This window comes from Quercus suber, unplaced genomic scaffold, assembly GCF_002906115.3.
Source record: "Quercus suber isolate HL8 unplaced genomic scaffold, Cork oak 2.0 scaffold_34, whole genome shotgun sequence".
Taxonomy (NCBI): Eukaryota; Viridiplantae; Streptophyta; class Magnoliopsida; order Fagales; family Fagaceae; genus Quercus; species Quercus suber.
Window position 1 is genome coordinate 2,072,925 of NW_027069499.1, and position 19,854 is coordinate 2,092,778.

At 32.0% G+C, this 19,854-nt stretch overlaps 3 protein-coding genes across 3 annotated transcripts; 1 reads left to right on the forward strand and 2 right to left on the reverse strand.

Moving 5' to 3' along the window:
* Window positions 1-981: 981 nt before the first annotated feature.
* On the reverse strand, window positions 982-5,384 carry LOC136066421 (uncharacterized). Its single transcript, XM_065770709.1, has 4 exons — window positions 5,351-5,384; window positions 5,089-5,154; window positions 4,907-4,972; window positions 982-1,657 (listed from the first exon to the last, which is right to left on the reverse strand). Exon 4 carries the CDS (start codon window positions 1,510-1,512, stop codon window positions 1,126-1,128), a length of 387 nt encoding a protein of 128 aa, XP_065626781.1. The 5' UTR covers window positions 1,513-1,657; window positions 4,907-4,972; window positions 5,089-5,154; window positions 5,351-5,384; the 3' UTR covers window positions 982-1,125.
* A 5,541-nt stretch (window positions 5,385-10,925) lies between these two features.
* Window positions 10,926-13,732, reverse strand: LOC112031651 (WAT1-related protein At3g28050). Its single transcript, XM_024064358.2, has 7 exons — window positions 13,424-13,732; window positions 13,260-13,322; window positions 13,039-13,155; window positions 12,424-12,679; window positions 12,161-12,319; window positions 11,910-12,061; window positions 10,926-11,510 (listed from the first exon to the last, which is right to left on the reverse strand). The coding sequence occupies exons 1-7, from the start codon at window positions 13,612-13,614 to the stop codon at window positions 11,360-11,362; spliced, it is 1,089 nt and encodes a 362-aa protein (XP_023920126.2). The 5' UTR covers window positions 13,615-13,732; the 3' UTR covers window positions 10,926-11,359.
* Window positions 13,733-17,295: 3,563 nt separating this feature from the next.
* Window positions 17,296-19,734, forward strand: LOC136066396 (WAT1-related protein At3g28050-like). The gene is made up of 7 exons (XM_065770674.1): window positions 17,296-17,604; window positions 17,706-17,768; window positions 17,873-17,989; window positions 18,349-18,604; window positions 18,709-18,867; window positions 18,967-19,118; window positions 19,518-19,734. The coding sequence occupies exons 1-7, from the start codon at window positions 17,414-17,416 to the stop codon at window positions 19,666-19,668; spliced, it is 1,089 nt and encodes a 362-aa protein (XP_065626746.1). The 5' UTR covers window positions 17,296-17,413; the 3' UTR covers window positions 19,669-19,734.
* The last annotated feature ends 120 nt before the right edge of the window (window positions 19,735-19,854 follow it).

Below are 19,854 nucleotides of genomic sequence, written 5' to 3' on the forward strand. Positions count from 1 at the left end.
GTAGAACATTTGAATTTTTTGCACATTGAAGACATTGATAGATGTGTGACTATATGAAGAAACTCTTTTGGTTCTAGAAATCCAACAAATTAAAATGCCTAGAGAAACCTTTGCTTTCAATAACATTAACATTTTGTTTTGGGGGGCTACTTTATTGTTTGTGAGAAAGGAATTGTAAAGGATGCTGCACATGTAAAGCCAATTGCTATATGGAGCATATGAGATTCACCATGGAATCTGGGTCTCCAGGAGGAGACTCTAGGGTGAGATTTTGTTACAGGTTATAAAAAGGCTACCATTTCTAATTCCTAGAAGTATCTAAAATGGTTATTATTATTGTCAGTCATCTTCTCAGTGGTGTTATTTTTGCACACTTGCAAGAATGTATAGCATATTTGTTTGCTTTCCAAACAAAATATGCTGAGTGAATTATTTTGGATGTGAGTGCAGTTGCGTTCTAGTTCAATTTTCACAAGAGAGAAGAAATAATACACTAAAATATACGTGGGAAGTTAGTATTGAGAGAGAGATTAAAAAAAAAAAATTACAGGTTTAGGTGGGGTAAAAAGAATCGAATTTAGATTGCGTCTGCAATTTTCAACCCATTTAGTCATGTCTAGTTATAACCAAAAAATATTACTTAAAAAAAAAAAGAAAAAGAAAAAAAAGAAAGAAACTTGCTTTCCATAAAACGTTAAAACTAATATAAGGACAAAGTTTAGCTACATAAGGCTACAACTTTACTTAATATCTTTTTACTAGAGTTGATTTCTGACAAACCCACTATTGGATTACATATTTTTCTTATATCTTCCATACTTGCAAAATTTCTAGAAGATTAAATATTAATAACTATATCATCAATAAATTGTTTAAATTGCAAGTTTTTGTAGTTTAAAATTATGCGTAAAATATAAACTTATAGATCATATAACAAATAATATCCAATTGATACAAAATTTGACATACGTATTAAGAGTGTAAAGAACATTTTATTGAGTAATGTTAGGCTACAACTAATTTTTTAACTAAACTTTATCCATAATACAATGAACCTTAGGATAGAATCAAAAAATATATTCAACTTTCTAGAAAAAGAAATCTGCATAAGTGGATTTTTTTTGGTTAAACAATTTGTGCCATCTGATTGTCTCCTTGTTCCTTTGAAGAAAATGCTTGAGAAGCTGCCAAATTGATTTGAAAATCTGTAGGAGCCACATATATCTGATAAAAGAACTGATAAATCTTTTGAAACAAGCTAGGTACTGCTTTTAGTACCACATTAGCTGCGTGGTAGATTTGTTGGTACGAATGACGCAGTACCCCCACAATTAGGATTGCCCATAAATCAACCATGAATAACCAATAGGGGGAAATGAGCATTGCGAGAGCTAGCTGAAATGCAACGATTCCACAAAGCAAGCATATGAGCCTGCATATTGAGCGGTGCTTGGAGTCTTGAGGCTGTAGTTTGTTCTCCAGATATGCAATGCCATAGGCAATTATAGCCATGATGAGAAGCAAGATGATGGCAAAATGCAAGTCGAGTGGTGATTTGCCCAAAGCTTGAAAGTGTAAACCAATTAAGGCAGCCAGAAATGGAAGGAGAAAGGTAAGAAGCTCATGAAAGGCTTCAAAGAAACCGCGAGTGTCATCACTGGCACCACCAAAAAAAAAACATTAGTCTTTAATATTACTTTTTCCTCCAAACATAGTAAAATTAAAATCTCACAAAGTCCACTTTAGTTTCTTCACCAAAAAGAAAAAGAAAAAAGAAAAAATAAAGAAAGAAAGGAAGACCAAGTCCACCAATAAGAGTGCAGTGTAATGCCAAGAGATAAACAAGACACCAACAAGAAGTAAATGTGAGAGAGTAAAAAGAATTTATTCTAGGAGAAAATAGTTTCTTTAACACTTATTTTATATCTATGGTTATACGCAACATCCATAATTTTCTTAGAATTTACACAACATCCATAATAAACAAAAAGTAGAAAAAGTATGGAGGCAGATTTGAACTCTGGTTTTCCTCGTAAAGGAGACTAGTCAATGCTATTAAACTACAAAACTCTTGGCATTCAAAATAAATGGTCATGTTAACGGGTGCCATCAGGATAATTGTTGATAAACTATTTTTAACAAAAACTAAGAGTTCAACATCAGGGGCATAAACTCTAGTCAGAATCTCAAGCGTTGACTATTTTAAATTAACAAGCATAACAAGAAACCCAACTGGCAAAGGAATGAAACCCATCTCTTCTTCCTCTTTTTTCCATCTCATTCACACTATGTTTTCATTGGATGCACAAAGCTCATCTATCATTGGCCTTAAATATCAAAGAAGCTTGAAAAACTTAAAAGAAAACATACAAGCAAAGTGCAATGCAGATGTGTGTGCCTAATCGATGTGAAGCACACATTTAAAAAAAGAAATTTAATAAATTAAAAAAAATTATTAATGATCAATACAACAATCAAGTGATCAATTAATCGCATAAATTACAATAAAACATTTTATATAATTTATATAACATTTATATAATTCTGTTGTGCTTTACAAAATATATGCAACCATGAAATTTGATGGCCATGATTACAAAACTTGGTTGAATCAAAATAGAAGTATAGAACCAAGAAGGCAAAGGCTAAAAAGTACTAGAATGTTAAGTAATGTTATCTTTGTGAATGTCTGATTTAGTGTTTGTTAGTGTTTGTTTGTGTGGTTGTAGTTAAAAGTTCAAAAATATTTAAAGAGATAGGCTTAGGTGTATAGTAGCACATCACACTATTAGTTTTTATATATTAAATCAATGGCTTCTGTCAAACATATTTAGATCTAATGGCTAAAAATCAAATCAGGATTTTAATTTTTAATTTTTTTTTTTACAAAATGGTCAAAAAAGTGCGCTTTGCGCTTAATTAAAAAGCTCAAAAAAGCGCGCTTTAAGTGCGCTTTTGTGAGGGTGCTTCGCTTTAAAGGGAAAAAGCCCCAAGGGCTCTGCGCTTTGTGCTTAAGCACGCTTTTAACAACACTGTTTTATACTAATCAGAATATGCCCTAACAATGATAATAGGCAACTCTTTTTTTAAATCTTCAAAGAGCTCAAAAACAACCAAGCAAAAAACACATGGTGTCATACCCCCTTACCCTTGAAAGAGGAAATTATGACTATTTGATAGAGAAATTATGTGAGGCTTTATGGTTTTCATAGGCTTTATGGGCTTAACTTGCGGTTGTGTAGAAGAAGAAAAAGATAGAAATTAACGACACTCAGAATTGACACCAGAATTTGGCTCAAAGGCTTGTTCCCGCACAAGTTTGGTAGTGGGCAAAAATACTTGGCTACAACTTATTTTGGATTCCATATTTTTCTACAATCAACTCCTGATCCATATTAGGAGGGAGAACATCATTTAGATAAGTAAACTTCTTACTATCAAAAGAAAAACCTCAACAGCCTGGGCCCATTGCACATAATAACTCCCCTTAAAACAAATCAAAGTAATAGAGAGCATATCAAAGGGGAATAAGAAATTGGGCTGTATACCTTCCTTGGATTCCAATAAGCACCCAATTAAGACAAAGAAAGTAAACAAGAGAATAAGATGCAACACCAACAAGCAATACCAAAAATAAATAGCAACCAAAACAATGGCTGACACTCAGTCCACAAATTCCCAAAAGCTAATCACCCACACTCCTCACAACAACCCAGAAATTAAATAGGCAACATAGCAGTTCCAAACCAAAATATCTGATGCAGCCATGGAACATTAAAATGTTACTACTTTACAAATTCACATATTCAAGATTTATTTTGAGAGGCCATGCTTGAAGTCTAGCTAGTTGAAGTAAAATTCATGTGATGTTAAATGTCTAGTTGTGTCTTTGGGTTAAAACAGTTTTTAATATGGGATTTTATTTAGTAAGTTATGGTCAATTTTGAATTTAGGAGCAAAATTGCAATTTCAGCAATCCCTACGAACTAAAGATATTTTGGTAGTTTTGTAACTTTAGTTGAGTCTAGGATTTTTTAGGAGATCTTAAATATCTCACGTCTTATTCTATTAGACTCCAATGACCCATGGATCAGAAGTGTGACATAAAATAAAATAGGATGCACTACCTTATTGGGCTAAAGTGGAAGCAAAGGAAGAAGCAACTCCCTTTTGTTGAGCTAGGAATTGAGCATACTCTTTCTTTGGTATGGAGATCAATTCTATCACTAGAGTCATCTTGGGAGTTTCATGTGGCCAATGAAGGACAAAGTTCAAGCATAAGTATTTATTGCAGTTTTGCCTTTGAATACAAAATTGACATAACATGTTAATTAAAACCCATATTGAAACCGTTTTAACCTAAGGACACATATAACTAAACCTTCAAAAACAAATGATTTTTACTTTAATTGAATTTCACACACAGATCCTTAGAAGAACTTTGAAGTAGTAACAAATTTATCTTCAATGACTGCATCAAACCCATTAAAAAAGAAAAAAGAAAAAAGAGTAACTATGTAGCTAAAACATATCATGAATTGAGCAATAGTTAAGAAACTCAACTCACATAAAACAAATACCAAATGAGAATGGACAGCCCAAAAAAAAAAAAATCAAAAAATCAATTTCAACCAATAATTTTAACAATTACATATTGATAAATATAATAGACCTGATATGCTTTATCTGACCTATCTAAATAATCCCAAATTATGCATATCCAAAAGCTAGCCCCTATAAGAACAAATCTATACAAGAACCCAAATCTTTTCAATAGGTGATAAAAAGCTTCCAAAATTGAAACCTTCAATAAATTAAGAGCCGAATTTAAGTTGAAACTTGTAGAAAACAAAAAGGCAAATAACAATCAAATTTGAAAAACTGAAAAACAAAGGAGAACCCAAACCTGTTCAGTAGGTAAACAAGTGCTTTAGAAATTAGTTCCACCACTTTGATCACAACCGTTTTTAAGCTGAAACTCGTAGAAAAAAAAAACTTAAAAAATCAATTATTAAACAAAAAATGATCCAATCATCTTGAAAAAAATGAAAAACAAAGGAATAGAGAGATAAAACCAAGAACCCAAACCTGTTCAATAGGCCATAAAAAGCTTTCAATCTGATCGTTGTGCTCACAGCTTCATCTGAGTTGAAGCTGGTTAAGAATGGAAAAAGAATATCAATTATTAAATAATAATATATAATAATAAAAAAGATCCAAGTAACAATCAAATTTGTAAATTGGGAAAAAAAAAAGGAAAAAGAAAATCAATGTGAATGCGAGCTATTTAATATTTATGCCCAAACGGGGGTTTGGATCTAAGTTGAGCCTCTGAAATCCTGAAGCTCACAACACTTCTGTCCGCCGCCGATCGATGCAGATGCCATTGCCATACCAATTAATATTATTATTATTTTAAAAAAAAAATTTGATGGTTGACAATGACACAGACAACAATGCCAAGTTTGCAAACCAAAAAAAAGAAAAAGAAAAAAAAAAGAAAGCATTTTTAGAGTCATATTATTTATACATCAAATTATGACTGTATTTATAAATAGTAGGAATTTTCTATAATATTTATAATACTATTTTGATAATAAAAATATTTATTATTATTATTAAAATTGAATGATTAAATTAAAATTTTATATATATTCTAATTTTACTGTTGTTAACTATATAGTATTTCTATTAGAGTCAAATTATCATTCACGTTACTTCATGCAAAATTTTTTGTTTATTTTAGTATAAGAACTTACTTTTTTTTTTTTTTTCACATATCACTTTTTAAAATCTCACAACAAATTATTTATTTTACATTACATTATATTAAAATATCAATTTTCTTAATTTTTAAAATTATTTCTCTTTTTCACACACAACAACTACCATCCATTCTCTTCCTTTGTCATTAAAATACATAAAAAAAGAATAAACAACTATGTACAAAGTGAATAGTGTCAGTGTAAATTTACACAATCACTATAGCAAATTTGCATATTAACACAATTATACACAAACTTATGTGAGCCATTTTTAGACAAAATTATGTAAATTCTACATTTTCTATTATAAACTAATAGTCCTAAATACCACAAGGTAATAATTCATTGGTAAATTTTTTTTTTTTTTTTTTAAGAGAATACATTCCTCCCTTCACACAGTTCATGTTGTAACTTGTAACTCAATACCACAAAGAACAATCGACTGACAAACGGCAAAAGTTCAAAAAATAATGTTGTAAAATCAAAAGATCAAAAAAGATCCGAACTGGCAATTCCAAAGCCTTAAAAACATATTTAGCAACAAACAAAAGCAATTTTTTTTTTTTTTTTTGGTGAGAATACTAAAGCAACAACCAAAAGCAATTGAATATACAAAGTTTCACTATTCCAATGAATCAATATGACCAACAAAAAAGGGATTGCACTGGTGGAAGATGGTTTGAGGAGGGTGGGGTTCGCGAACAACATGAAAAACGACGACTCATGCAATTTTTTAACACTCTGGTACCTTCTACGATGGCAGCGTCGGGTGGCTGGAGGTTTGGTTCCAATTTAGGAGCTGAAAGTTTGGTTTTTTATTTTATTTTAGGAAATTAAGTTTTAAGAAGGAGTGATTGTGTGTGGGGCTAGGATTGATTGTCTAGTCTCTGACGTGGCATGTTCTATTGAAAGGTCGAAAATGGGGGTTTTAGGCCCTAGCATTTTTCCGTCATGTACCTAAAACCACTTTCCTTCCTTACTATTCAAAAGAATCAAAACATTAGTTGTTATTTAAAAAAAAAAAAAAAAAAAACTATGATAGTGAAGAAGAAAATGAAAACACTACCGTATGTTTCAATTTTCATAATTTTTAGATCACTGAGGGTGGGTTCTTCAATTTTGTGTTCGGCCATATATCTGACAACTTGTGCAGTTTCTTCAATTTTGTGTTCTTTCAATGGTAAGTTATATCTTTCAATCTGACAATTCAGATGTTATATATATTACGGACAGAATCGGTTAAGTGTTAGTTGTGCAAAAAGTGTTGCACATCGGGGTGGTCTTACGGTGAAGTGTTCGGTCAAGGGTTGGGTTGTTTTTTGTGGGGTAACTTCGGGTGCGTTGATTTTGCGTTGATTTTTTGGATTTTTCTTCTGCCATCATTGCTACTTTGTGCGTTGTGTGGCCATATATCTGACATGTTTGTGTGTTTTATTATTCATCTCTTTCAAATTTTTATTTATCTTCGTTAATATTCTACTCTTCTTCGTTAATATTCTACTCTTCTACACATTGAAGGAAGATCACTCCTTATAAAACATTTTTATGTGCTTCTTTAGGTGATGTGGGAATCTAGGATTGCTTCTCCATTTGGTCCTTCACACAATGCTTTATTAATAATGGTAACAATTCCTTGATCTTGAACATATTGTTGAATTATTTGATTTCATTTTAATTTTGCACAATTCTTGATCTAGATTAGGGAAAGGAAAGGGAATAAAATGTTTTATATATATATATATATATTTCTCCTGCAGTTTGAGGATATGACGGTATTGTCATTTTTCTAAGAGCTCGTTGCTTAAAATTTCCATTTACAGAACCCTTGATCGGATTTATAATATTGCAGCAATTATACACCTTATTTGATCTAATCCATGGGGCCTAGAAATTGGAGCAACATAACCTAACTCCTAAAAAAATTGATGTTTTTGAACAAAATTTTTTGTCATACTTATTTCTGGTATCATGTTTACTGCAACTTCTTGTGAAATCCTTAAGTTATCTACTTATTTGCACTTTGTTTGAAACTAGTATTGTTTATAACTAGTTGAGGTCTCACACGATGTGCGATGCAACTTATTATTAGTTTTCTCCAATATTTCAATAAGTTTTACAAAAAACCTTGTAACTTAATTGATTGGCACCTCAATTTCCAATGAAAACATTCAGGATTCAGATCTCCACCTCCAACTATTGATGTATAAAAAAGATATTTCAATAAATTTCATTGTAAGAATTTGTAATCTTTAGTTATTTTATATATAGACAAAATAGAAATACACTAAGAGTAGTATAGTGATTTGATCATACCATATATATGAGTTTACAAATTGAAAATTGCATGATATAGTAGCTAATATAGATAAACATGTTTCATGCCTACTAAAAAATGCATATATCCTTCAATTATTTTTTTTTTTTTACACTCTTTTTTTTTTTTTGAGATTTTTTTTTTTTTGATTGTGTGTTACTAAAATTTTTTTCTCATTTTTGTTGTACGTGGTTTCAATTGTTGTAAAAACAACTAAATTTGAGTAAAAATGCCATATTCAAATTAGTTGTTTCTCACATAAAAAAACCAATTGTTTCTCATATAAATCTTATAAAAATGATATTAAAATTTCTTTATGCTTAAAATAATTAATATAACAAAATAAACATATTTATTATATTAGTAATCTTTCTAATTACATAGAATACATACTACAGTGATAGTTCCCCACATACACACACATATACAAAGAAGTTAGGAAATTTAAAGGATTAAGATTAATTTTAATGAATTCACAAATATTTAATTTTTTTATGGCTTTTGTGACAATTGTTGTCAAAGCAACTTTCGAAGTAAAAGCTTTCAAACTGATCGTTGTGCTCACAGCTTCATCTGAGTTGAGCTGGTTAAGAATGAAAAAGAATATCAATTATTAAATAATAATTTATATTAAAAAAGATCCAAGTAACAATCAAATTTGTAAATTGGGAAAAAAAAAAGAAAAAAAAAATCAATGTGAATGCGAGCTATTTAATATTTATGCCCAACAGGGGTTTGGATCTAAGTGAACCTCTGAAATCCTGAAGCTCACAACTTCTGTCTGCCCCGACCATGATGGATGCCATTGCCATACCAATAATATTATTATTATTATTATTTTTAAAAAAAATTTGAGGTTGACATGACACGAAACAATGCCAAGTTTGCAAACCAAAAAAAAAAAAAAAAAAAGAAAGCATTTTAGAGTCATATTATTTATACATCAATTATGACTGTATTTATAAATAGTAGGAATTTTCTATAATATTTATAATACTATTTTGAAATAAAAATATTTATTTTATTATTATTAAAATTGAATGATTAAAATTTAAATTTATATAGTGGTCTAATTTCACTATATATATATAGTATTTCTATTAGAGTCAAATTATCCTTCCCAGCACGATTGCCTGTTGCCCAGTTTTGACGTCCTCGAGCACGACCTAATATCTATATCAAGGCCATTCGTCCCTACAGTTCACATTGTGATTGTAGCATTTAAATTTAGGAAAAAATTTTGGTTTAGTGGGTTAAATCTGTTTAGACAATCATATATTCTTATTGCATATGTAATTAATTTTTCATTCAGGAGAAAAAATTGATTTTCTATTCTGTTTTTGGTTTTAATATCGACACAAGGTTAAAAAAGTTAAGTTTCTATTTGTTAAGTATTATTCCCAAACAATGAGCCCAACTCTCCATGCTTGACAAGTACTGGTTTCTATTTAAATTGTAAGCGAAAACTAGCCAGTAACTTGTGCGTTGCATTAGATAATTATTTTTATGGTGGTTTTATTAATTTTTTTTTTTTTACAATTTAAACTAATTTAATAATGAGTAATGTATTTCGTAATAATATTTTTATCTATTATAGGAACAATCATGAATGTAATATAGGAACAATCATAAATCATAAATATAAATTTTGTCTTACTAGAATAAAAATAATACAATTTTTCTCAAAAATTCATAAGGCAAGTTAACGAAAATATTCATTTTTTAATAAAAGTTATTTATAATATTTCGTCCACCCAGAACATATTATCAAAAAAGCAATTATTAGCAAAATCTAAAAATTAAATTTCTATATATGCATTATTATAAAATAATAATAATAATAATAATAATACTAATAATAATAATAATAATAATAATAATAAAATTGCAAAAGCTAAAATTTGTTACCCATCCAATTATTTTCGTTTGGCTAAGCTTTACTTTTCTCTAAATAAATGGCATTATAAAGTATTTCTAATACAACTATTAAAAGTACTTTGTCCACCACAAATAATTAAAAAATAAAAATAAATTAGTAAAATCTCATAGTTTAACATCTAAATTGAGCACTATAAAAAATCATGCTATGTAATAGAATAAATACTAAATTATAATAAATATCAAATTATCTAAATCATATTATGTAATAGAAAAATATCATATTTTTTTATGTTATATTTAATTTTTAATAACGCAATAGGATAACATTTAACAATCAAAGAGAGAAAAAAAAATAACAACAATTTAAAAAACAAAACTAAATCGCATTAACTCAAAGTAGAGTTTTAAAGAATATAAAAAATTATCAACCTAAAGCATAGATGCAAGAAAAAAAAATAAAGAGAGAGAGAGAGAGAACCATTTTTTTTTTGTAAGGAAAAACTATGCATAAAATAGAAGAAATAGTAACAAATTTATTGTAAGTGGATGTGAATAAGAAGAGACAAAAATAAAAGAAAATGAAGGAAAAGAGGAAAAATGTTATTAATGTAAAGGGTTGGAGTAGCGCAGAAATGAAAAGGTAAGGGAGAGAGAAAGGTTGGGGGAGTGTAAATATTTATAAAAAAAAAAAAAAATAATGTTACAACCTTAAACTATTATACAATTTTTTCACAAAATGTTAATGTGGCTAGCCTCTTGTTGGTTTTCATTTAAATTTGCCGTTAATATCACTTTTTTATTTGTCAATAATCACTAAACATATCAGTAGTTTATAAAATCTTTTGTAAAATAGTTTGTACCTCTAGTATTATTTTTTTTTAAAAAAATGTTAAAAACAATTATAGAAAAATTGGAAAGAAAAAAGACAATGACATGAACACTTATGTGGCTCAACTGGAGCATAATAACAATAAATGCTATGTTTCAACTTTTAGATATATATAAATATAGATATAAATGTGAGGTGAAAGCCTAGTATCATATAATTACATCTGCATTCCCTTTGATTCTTGAATATGTTCACCATATGATAAGTTCAACTACTTACTATTCATGCGTCTGGCTCTCCAAGAGAGCTGTGTTCTGGGAGGGTGACTGTAGCCTATCAACTTCTTGGGAATTACCTTTTCCTCTTCTTTGGATTGTGCCCATAAAACTGCATAAAATCCTGCAACAATGACAGCTGCTCCGATTACACTGCAACAGACTAACAAACTATTGAGTACTTTTGAGGGTGTTCTTGGCATTTTGCTCTTGCACCACAACATCCATGTATTAATAAGTTCAACATCCCTTTGATTCTTGAATATGTTCACCATATGATAAGTTCAACTACTTATTATTCATGTGTCTGGCTCTCCAAGAGAGGGGTGTTCTGGGAGGGTGACTGTAGCCTATCAACTTCTTGGGAATTACCCTTTTCCTCTTCTTTGGATTGTGCCCATAAAACTGCATAAAATCCAGCAACGATGACAGCTGCTCCGATTACACTGCAACAGACTAACAAACTTGATTAGTATTGAGTACTTTTGAGGGTGTTCTTGGAATTTTGCTCTAGCACCACAACATCCATGTATTAATATTTCATACAGCTATTCTACCCAACAAGCTGTGAAATGCACTTCTATTAAATGATTTTCTTTCCCATTTAGCTTAGAACTTAGAAGCATGTTTTGCAGAAATGAAAGACAAAAGGCACTGATAATATCCTTCTTGTTTTTTGTCTTCCATGTGGTATCCAACAACACAACAGGACAAGGGTGCAGTATGCACACTAATTGATACAGCACAATTTACATTTAAACTTGCTTAATTAGGCTAGATAAGTAGCATACTCAATTGGTAATATTGGCAGCACAACAAAACATATTGGCAATAGAAAGCATTACCTTCCAATATGGAGTGTGTCGCCAAGGAAGATGACACCCATAAAAGCAGCAATAGCGATACTCAAGGGCTTGAACATGGTGACAAACAAAGGCCCTTTCTTATGTATGCACCACGTCACTACACTAAATGTCACCACACTTCCAAAAACAGCCTACACAAAATGAAAAAACTGCTAAATAAGATGTTCTAGTAAACAGGGTGCCATGCAGAGACAATCTCAAAAGATCATTACAATTTCCTATGTGCTTACTGAATAGACGATGGAGACCAGCTCAATACCAGGGCTTAATTTCCACTTATTTGGATCTCTTTCTGCAATTAAAGAAACCATTGCACATTGGATTGTCCCAAAGAAGCTATAGAAGGAGACTATGGTCATCTCTGAAGGGTAACCTTTTAGAATTGCTGCCTTCAAATTAAGTACTCAGAATTAAAATCAGTTCCAGTTACAAAGATTATAAATGAAAAAAGAGAAGTATAGCTCCAAAGTGTTCTTTTTATTGGAGATATTACCTGAGCAGTAGTCCACACTGAAAGAGACAAAGAAGCAGTTGCAAGGAAAAAACCTCCAATGATCCAATTATTTGTTGTTGCAAACATAGTGGATGGAAATGGTTGTGACCGATGAGAGTTATTAGAGACTTGAATTGGTGTAGCGCCAAGTCGCGGGCCCTTGTAAAAGATAATAATCAATGCTCCTGAGATTGATACCAAGGTGCCCAAGATCTTGATCTGGCTTCTTGAGCTTCTCAAATCGACCTTTTCAAACCTTAATTATCATTCAAAAACAAACAAACACACAATAAATTACACACAAAAATTCTTAAGTTGTAACTTAACTTGTAAGCCCTTTTATTCCCATAAGAAAGACCCTTCACCATATGAGTCTCTCAGATTTAGTAAACTGGAAATCTTATCTCAACTATGTAACTCATTCAGTATGTTCATTCAAATCTTTCAGTTTCTGATGTTAGATCCAAGTCATAAATTTTGCTATTGTGACTAGATGGTTTATCATAAATTCTTCTTATATTGTGCCTCTAGCCCTTAATTTCTTGAAGGGCAAGCACTTTCCAGTTTCCTCTTTCTCTACTACAGTGAATAAAACAATAAGGAGAAGAAAAAAACCTGCAGATTACAGCAAACAAGAAAGTGAATGCTGGGACTGAATTTCCAATAGCAGATGCAAGTGTAGGAGAGCTGTAGCTTACGCCAACGAATACACAATTCTGCATTACTGTTATCCTGCAAAACCCAAAAGAGGTAACAGATTCTCCTTAAACTAAAAAAACCAATCAAACCCAGTTCTTAATTCATCAAGTGGAGCTCTTATAAAGTAAATTACATACCCAGCAAGGCTAAGAAGGAAGAATTTACAGAGGAGAGAAATGGTCAGCGGAGGCCTCCTGTTCCTGAAAACAAAAGGAAAAAACTTAACTTTAGTGTCAATGAAACATAGAAAGAAAGAAAGTCTGAGGCTATGTTACTGAGTAATGAACAAGGAGATGATGACCTGTTGATGATAAAAGAAGAGGGAAAGAGGATGACAGTGGCAAGAGCGTTTGAGTAGACAACAAAGACATAATTGCTCATCCCTCTGGACATGGCTGCTTTGCTGAGTGTGGTCAAACCCACATCCAGGCACTCAATCATCACCATGGCTGCAAATGGGAGCAATCCCACCAAACAAGATCTAATCCCCATCTCTCACTCTGTTTCTGTCAGTTCATCTCCAAAGTCCAAATGCTGGGTGTTTTTTTTTTTTCGGATTCCCTTTAGTTCCATTTGTGAGTTCCATTTGTGGATGGCAGAAGTTCCAGCATAGGACAAATATTTTATTTATTTTTAATAATCACCCGCAATAACAACAATATAGGAAAAAATAAATGGATTTATATATGTTAATCAGTTTCGTATTGGAATTTATTTTACACACCGACAATTGGTTGGTACTAGGATAAAATAAATGTTTGTATAAAATAAAATGTTTTTTTTAGACATTTGAAAAGGAGGGAGCATGTTTAGCATTTATTAAATGACATTGAAATTCGTGCATTAAGTTCAACAAGCACATGTTTCTTAAAAAAAAAAAAAGGTTCAACTAGCACTACTTTTTTTTTTTTTTTTTTTTAATTATAAACTTTTATATTGCAACTAAATATTGGAAAACAAGTAAGTTTTCCACACAAAATAAAAACATTTTTTGAGAAAAAAATGTGATATGTCAAAATAAATAAAGCATATATGGGGAACCTAAAATAAAGATTTTAAGACCCAACAAATTTGGCTATCCAACTCTAGCTCATAAAGCTTGGCTGTCCAAATTTGCCTCTGCATCCACCCAATGGTCCTCTCCCCCAAAAGGCTGGGTTAAATTCAACTTTGACACTTATATTACCCAAGTAGCTCGTACCTCTCCACAATTGTCCATGACTCTAATGGCCAAATTCTCTCAATTTGCATTGCTAAGGAATTACCTCACTCACTTGGACTGAAGCCAAAGTTGCTATAATTTCCATATTCACGGTCATCAACCTTGGTTACAAGTTACAACTTCGTGATTGTTAAGAGCATTAGCATTGGGGAATGCAAATGCCAAATGTAAGGAGAATTTGGCATTTGCACCCCCAAATTGGTCTACATCAGAAAACTCTAAAGGCAAGTATTGCAAATTTTCTTGCAATACTGCTACAGTACAATTCTAAAGTTAGAATTGTACTGTAGCAGTATTGTAAAAATAATAATAATATTTTATGATGTTTTTTCCCCAAAATCTTCTCTCTCTTCCTTCTCTGTTTCTTCATCTGCTCTCTCCTCTCTTCGGACCCAAACACCATCCTTCTCCCAACATCAGCATCAACATCACACACCATCCTTCATCCCTGAAGCATCACTGCCCACACCCACTGTCACCACAGCCACAGCCACAGCCACCACCACCACCACAACCTCAATCCCAACTACCATCAACCACCATAAACCAAACCCACTCACCCACCCACTTGCCACCACCGTAAACCCTAACCCAAAATCAACCCCACAAACCATACCCACCATAAACCAAAACCCACTCACCCACCTACCTTCCATCACCATGAACCCCAACCGAAAATCAATTCGCCACCAACACCATAACCCATACCCATCCACAACCAGCACCCAAAGCCAATCCGATCAACCCATGAACCTAACCACAAAAATCAAATCCCACCAAAATCAATCAAAACCCAACAAAATTAAAACTCACCGATATCAAATCATAAACCCACTATAGCCCAGTTACCGTAGCCCAGTCCAGCCACACCGAAATCAACCCATGATCCACGAGGAAGATGTGAATAGAGATGCAGAAATTCCTGTTGGTATAGAGTCCGTGTAGTCATCGGCCTTCCCACCGCAGAGACCCACGATCCACGAAAAACCACTACAGCCCAGGCACACCCAACACTAGAGAGACCCACAAACTCAAGAGGCAGTCAGGCATAGAGAAAGGGAAATGGAGGGCAGAGAGAAAGTGACAGAGAGCATGGGAGAGAGTGAAAGAAAGGATGAAATTCCAGCCAAGTCTGAAAAAATGTAGCAGTTGGAAAGAAATAATAAAGAAAGATTAAAAAATAATATTTAATAAAAATAGAGTTTTTGGATGTTGAAGGTATTGTAAAATGGTATGGTATAAGTGATAAAAGTGGTTTTTTGAGATGGTAAAATAGAGTAGAATAGCATTTTCTGACGCTAATGCTCTAAGAGAGATGCTAAGGTTGTTATTGACTCAATTATTTGCTTAAACTCGAAGCCTCCATGGGAAATCAACCCCATAATCTCTAATATTCGTAGTTTAATTTCTCACCTCTTTGCTTTGAAATTTTAGTTTTGTTACAAATCTACTAATGAGCTTGCTTATCTTTTGGCCTATTAGGCAGCTATTTCTCAAACTTAAGGAACCCAAATTATCTCTTCCATTAATATTGAGCGTTTTATAAAGAAGTTAATGAGTTGATTTTTCGAGATGTTCCGCCTTCTTTGGGGCTTAGGCCTCTCCCCTTTTAATAATACTAGTGTATAGTTCCATGTATATGCATAGGTACAATTAAAAACAATTACAATTACATGGTTCAAATTATGCAATTTCTTAGAAGATGTTTAAATTATACATGGTATTAGCTTACACTTTTTTAAAACCATATATTTTCTAAAATATGTAATGATTTCTATTATATATATATATATAAAATTTAGAATTTAATTGTTTTTAGACTTTTTGATTTTTGTACCCAATAATTCATTTGCCACAAAAATTAAAAACTTAGATGGACACGTAGCAAAAAATTGGACTCCAATTGAAATCCAATTTAGAATCTAATTAGATTTTGACTCTTAATTTTTACAATCAATAATTCACTTGACACACTTCCTCAAAAAAAAAATAATTCACTTGGCACAAAATTAAAAATTAAATGGGATACGTGGCACAAAATTGAAAATCTAATTATAATATAATTAAATTTTCTCTGAGTCTTGGCTATATATATATATATAATATAGATTATCTAGAATTATCCAAAAAAAAAAAAAAGTAATTCTTCAATTAGGCACTAACTCCTCTTTTATCTATAACTTATAATATATATAAAATCAAAGAATTTGGTTTTTTGTTAATCTTGTAATATAATGACATTTTATTTTAGAGAAATGCTATATCTAAAATATTTTCACAATAAATTATAAGTGACATGTTGTTACTATCTGTTCCTAATGGACAAAAAAATAATTTTAAAGATGGGTTCAAATTAAAACTGTAGAAATTTATTACTTTAGATTTTTTGTGAAAATATTATGGATGTAATTCTTCCCTAAATTTTAAGGTCTTACAATTTTAGACTTCACTATTTTAATATATATTTTTTAGTTGAATTTAAATTCTATAGAAATTCTCTATAGCATTTCACATAATTACACTCTTCATTGGAATACTGTCAAATTATTTTTCTTAAGCAGATAATTTCATAATATAAAAACACATTTATAATAAATACTTATTAATGACTATCCTAATCAATAATCATCAAAGTTTATAATTAGAAAAAAAAAAAAAAAAAGTAGTGCTAGTTGAACCTTTTTTTTTTTTTAAAAAACATGTGCTTGTTGAACTTAATGCACGAATTTCAATGTCATTTAATAAATGCTAAACATGCTCCCTCCTTTTCAAATGTCTAAAAAAAACATTTTATTTTATACAAACATTTATTTTATCCTAGTACCAACCAATTGTCGGTGTGTAAAATAAATTCCAATACGAAACTGATTAACATATATAAATCCATTTATTTTTTCCTATATTGTTGTTATTGCGGGTGATTATTAAAAATAAATAAAATATTTGTCCTATGCTGGAACTTCTGCCATCCACAAATGGAACTCACAAATGGAACTAAAGGGAATCCGAAAAAAAAAAAACACCCAGCATTTGGACTTTGGAGATGAACTGACAGAAACAGAGTGAGAGATGGGGATTAGATCTTGTTTGGTGGGATTGCTCCCATTTGCAGCCATGGTGATGATTGAGTGCCTGGATGTGGGTTTGACCACACTCAGCAAAGCAGCCATGTCCAGAGGGATGAGCAATTATGTCTTTGTTGTCTACTCAAACGCTCTTGCCACTGTCATCCTCTTTCCCTCTTCTTTTATCATCAACAGGTCATCATCTCCTTGTTCATTACTCAGTAACATAGCCTCAGACTTTCTTTCTTTCTATGTTTCATTGACACTAAAGTTAAGTTTTTTCCTTTTGTTTTCAGGAACAGGAGGCCTCCGCTGACCATTTCTCTCCTCTGTAAATTCTTCCTTCTTAGCCTTGCTGGGTATGTAATTTACTTTATAAGAGCTCCACTTGATGAATTAAGAACTGGGTTTGATTGGTTTTTTTAGTTTAAGGAGAATCTGTTACCTCTTTTGGGTTTTGCAGGATAACAGTAATGCAGAATTGTGTATTCGTTGGCGTAAGCTACAGCTCTCCTACACTTGCATCTGCTATTGGAAATTCAGTCCCAGCATTCACTTTCTTGTTTGCTGTAATCTGCAGGTTTTTTTCTTCTCCTTATTGTTTTATTCACTGTAGTAGAGAAAGAGGAAACTGGAAAGTGCTTGCCCTTCAAGAAATTAAGGGCTAGAGGCACAATATAAGAAGAATTTATGATAAACCATCTAGTCACAATAGCAAAATTTATGACTTGGATCTAACATCAGAAACTGAAAGATTTGAATGAACATACTGAATGAGTTACATAGTTGAGATAAGATTTCCAGTTTACTAAATCTGAGAGACTCATATGGTGAAGGGTCTTTCTTATGGGAATAAAAGGGCTTACAAGTTAAGTTACAACTTAAGAATTTTTGTGTGTAATTTATTGTGTGTTTGTTTGTTTTTGAATGATAATTAAGGTTTGAAAAGGTCGATTTGAGAAGCTCAAGAAGCCAGATCAAGATCTTGGGCACCTTGGTATCAATCTCAGGAGCATTGATTATTATCTTTTACAAGGGCCCGCGACTTGGCGCTACACCAATTCAAGTCTCTAATAACTCTCATCGGTCACAACCATTTCCATCCACTATGTTTGCAACAACAAATAATTGGATCATTGGAGGTTTTTTCCTTGCAACTGCTTCTTTGTCTCTTTCAGTGTGGACTACTGCTCAGGTAATATCTCCAATAAAAAGAACACTTTGGAGCTATACTTCTCTTTTTTCATTTATAATCTTTGTAACTGGAACTGATTTTAATTCTGAGTACTTAATTTGAAGGCAGCAATTCTAAAAGGTTACCCTTCAGAGATGACCATAGTCTCCTTCTATAGCTTCTTTGGGACAATCCAATGTGCAATGGTTTCTTTAATTGCAGAAAGAGATCCAAATAAGTGGAAATTAAGCCCTGGTATTGAGCTGGTCTCCATCGTCTATTCAGTAAGCACATAGGAAATTGTAATGATCTTTTGAGATTGTCTCTGCATGGCACCCTGTTTACTAGAACATCTTATTTAGCAGTTTTTTCATTTTGTGTAGGCTGTTTTTGGAAGTGTGGTGACATTTAGTGTAGTGACGTGGTGCATACATAAGAAAGGGCCTTTGTTTGTCACCATGTTCAAGCCCTTGAGTATCGCTATTGCTGCTTTTATGGGTGTCATCTTCCTTGGCGACACACTCCATATTGGAAGGTAATGCTTTCTATTGCCAATATGTTTTGTTGTGCTGCCAATATTACCAATTGAGTATGCTACTTATCTAGCCTAATTAAGCAAGTTTAAATGTAAATTGTGCTGTATCAATTAGTGTGCATACTGCACCCTTGTCCTGTTGTGTTGTTGGATACCACATGGAAGACAAAAAACAAGAAGGATATTATCAGTGCCTTTTGTCTTTCATTTCTGCAAAACATGCTTCTAAGTTCTAAGCTAAATGGGAAAGAAAATCATTTAATAGAAGTGCATTTCACAGCTTGTTGGGTAGAATAGCTGTATGAAATATTAATACATGGATGTTGTGGTGCTAGAGCAAAATTCCAAGAACACCCTCAAAAGTACTCAATACTAATCAAGTTTGTTAGTCTGTTGCAGTGTAATCGGAGCAGCTGTCATCGTTGCTGGATTTTATGCAGTTTTATGGGCACAATCCAAAGAAGAGGAAAAGGGTAATTCCCAAGAAGTTGATAGGCTACAGTCACCCTCCCAGAACACCCCTCTCTTGGAGAGCCAGACACATGAATAATAAGTAGTTGAACTTATCATATGGTGAACATATTCAAGAATCAAAGGGATGTTGAACTTATTAATACATGGATGTTGTGGTGCAAGAGCAAAATGCCAAGAACACCCTCAAAAGTACTCAATAGTTTGTTAGTCTGTTGCAGTGTAATCGGAGCAGCTGTCATTGTTGCAGGATTTTATGCAGTTT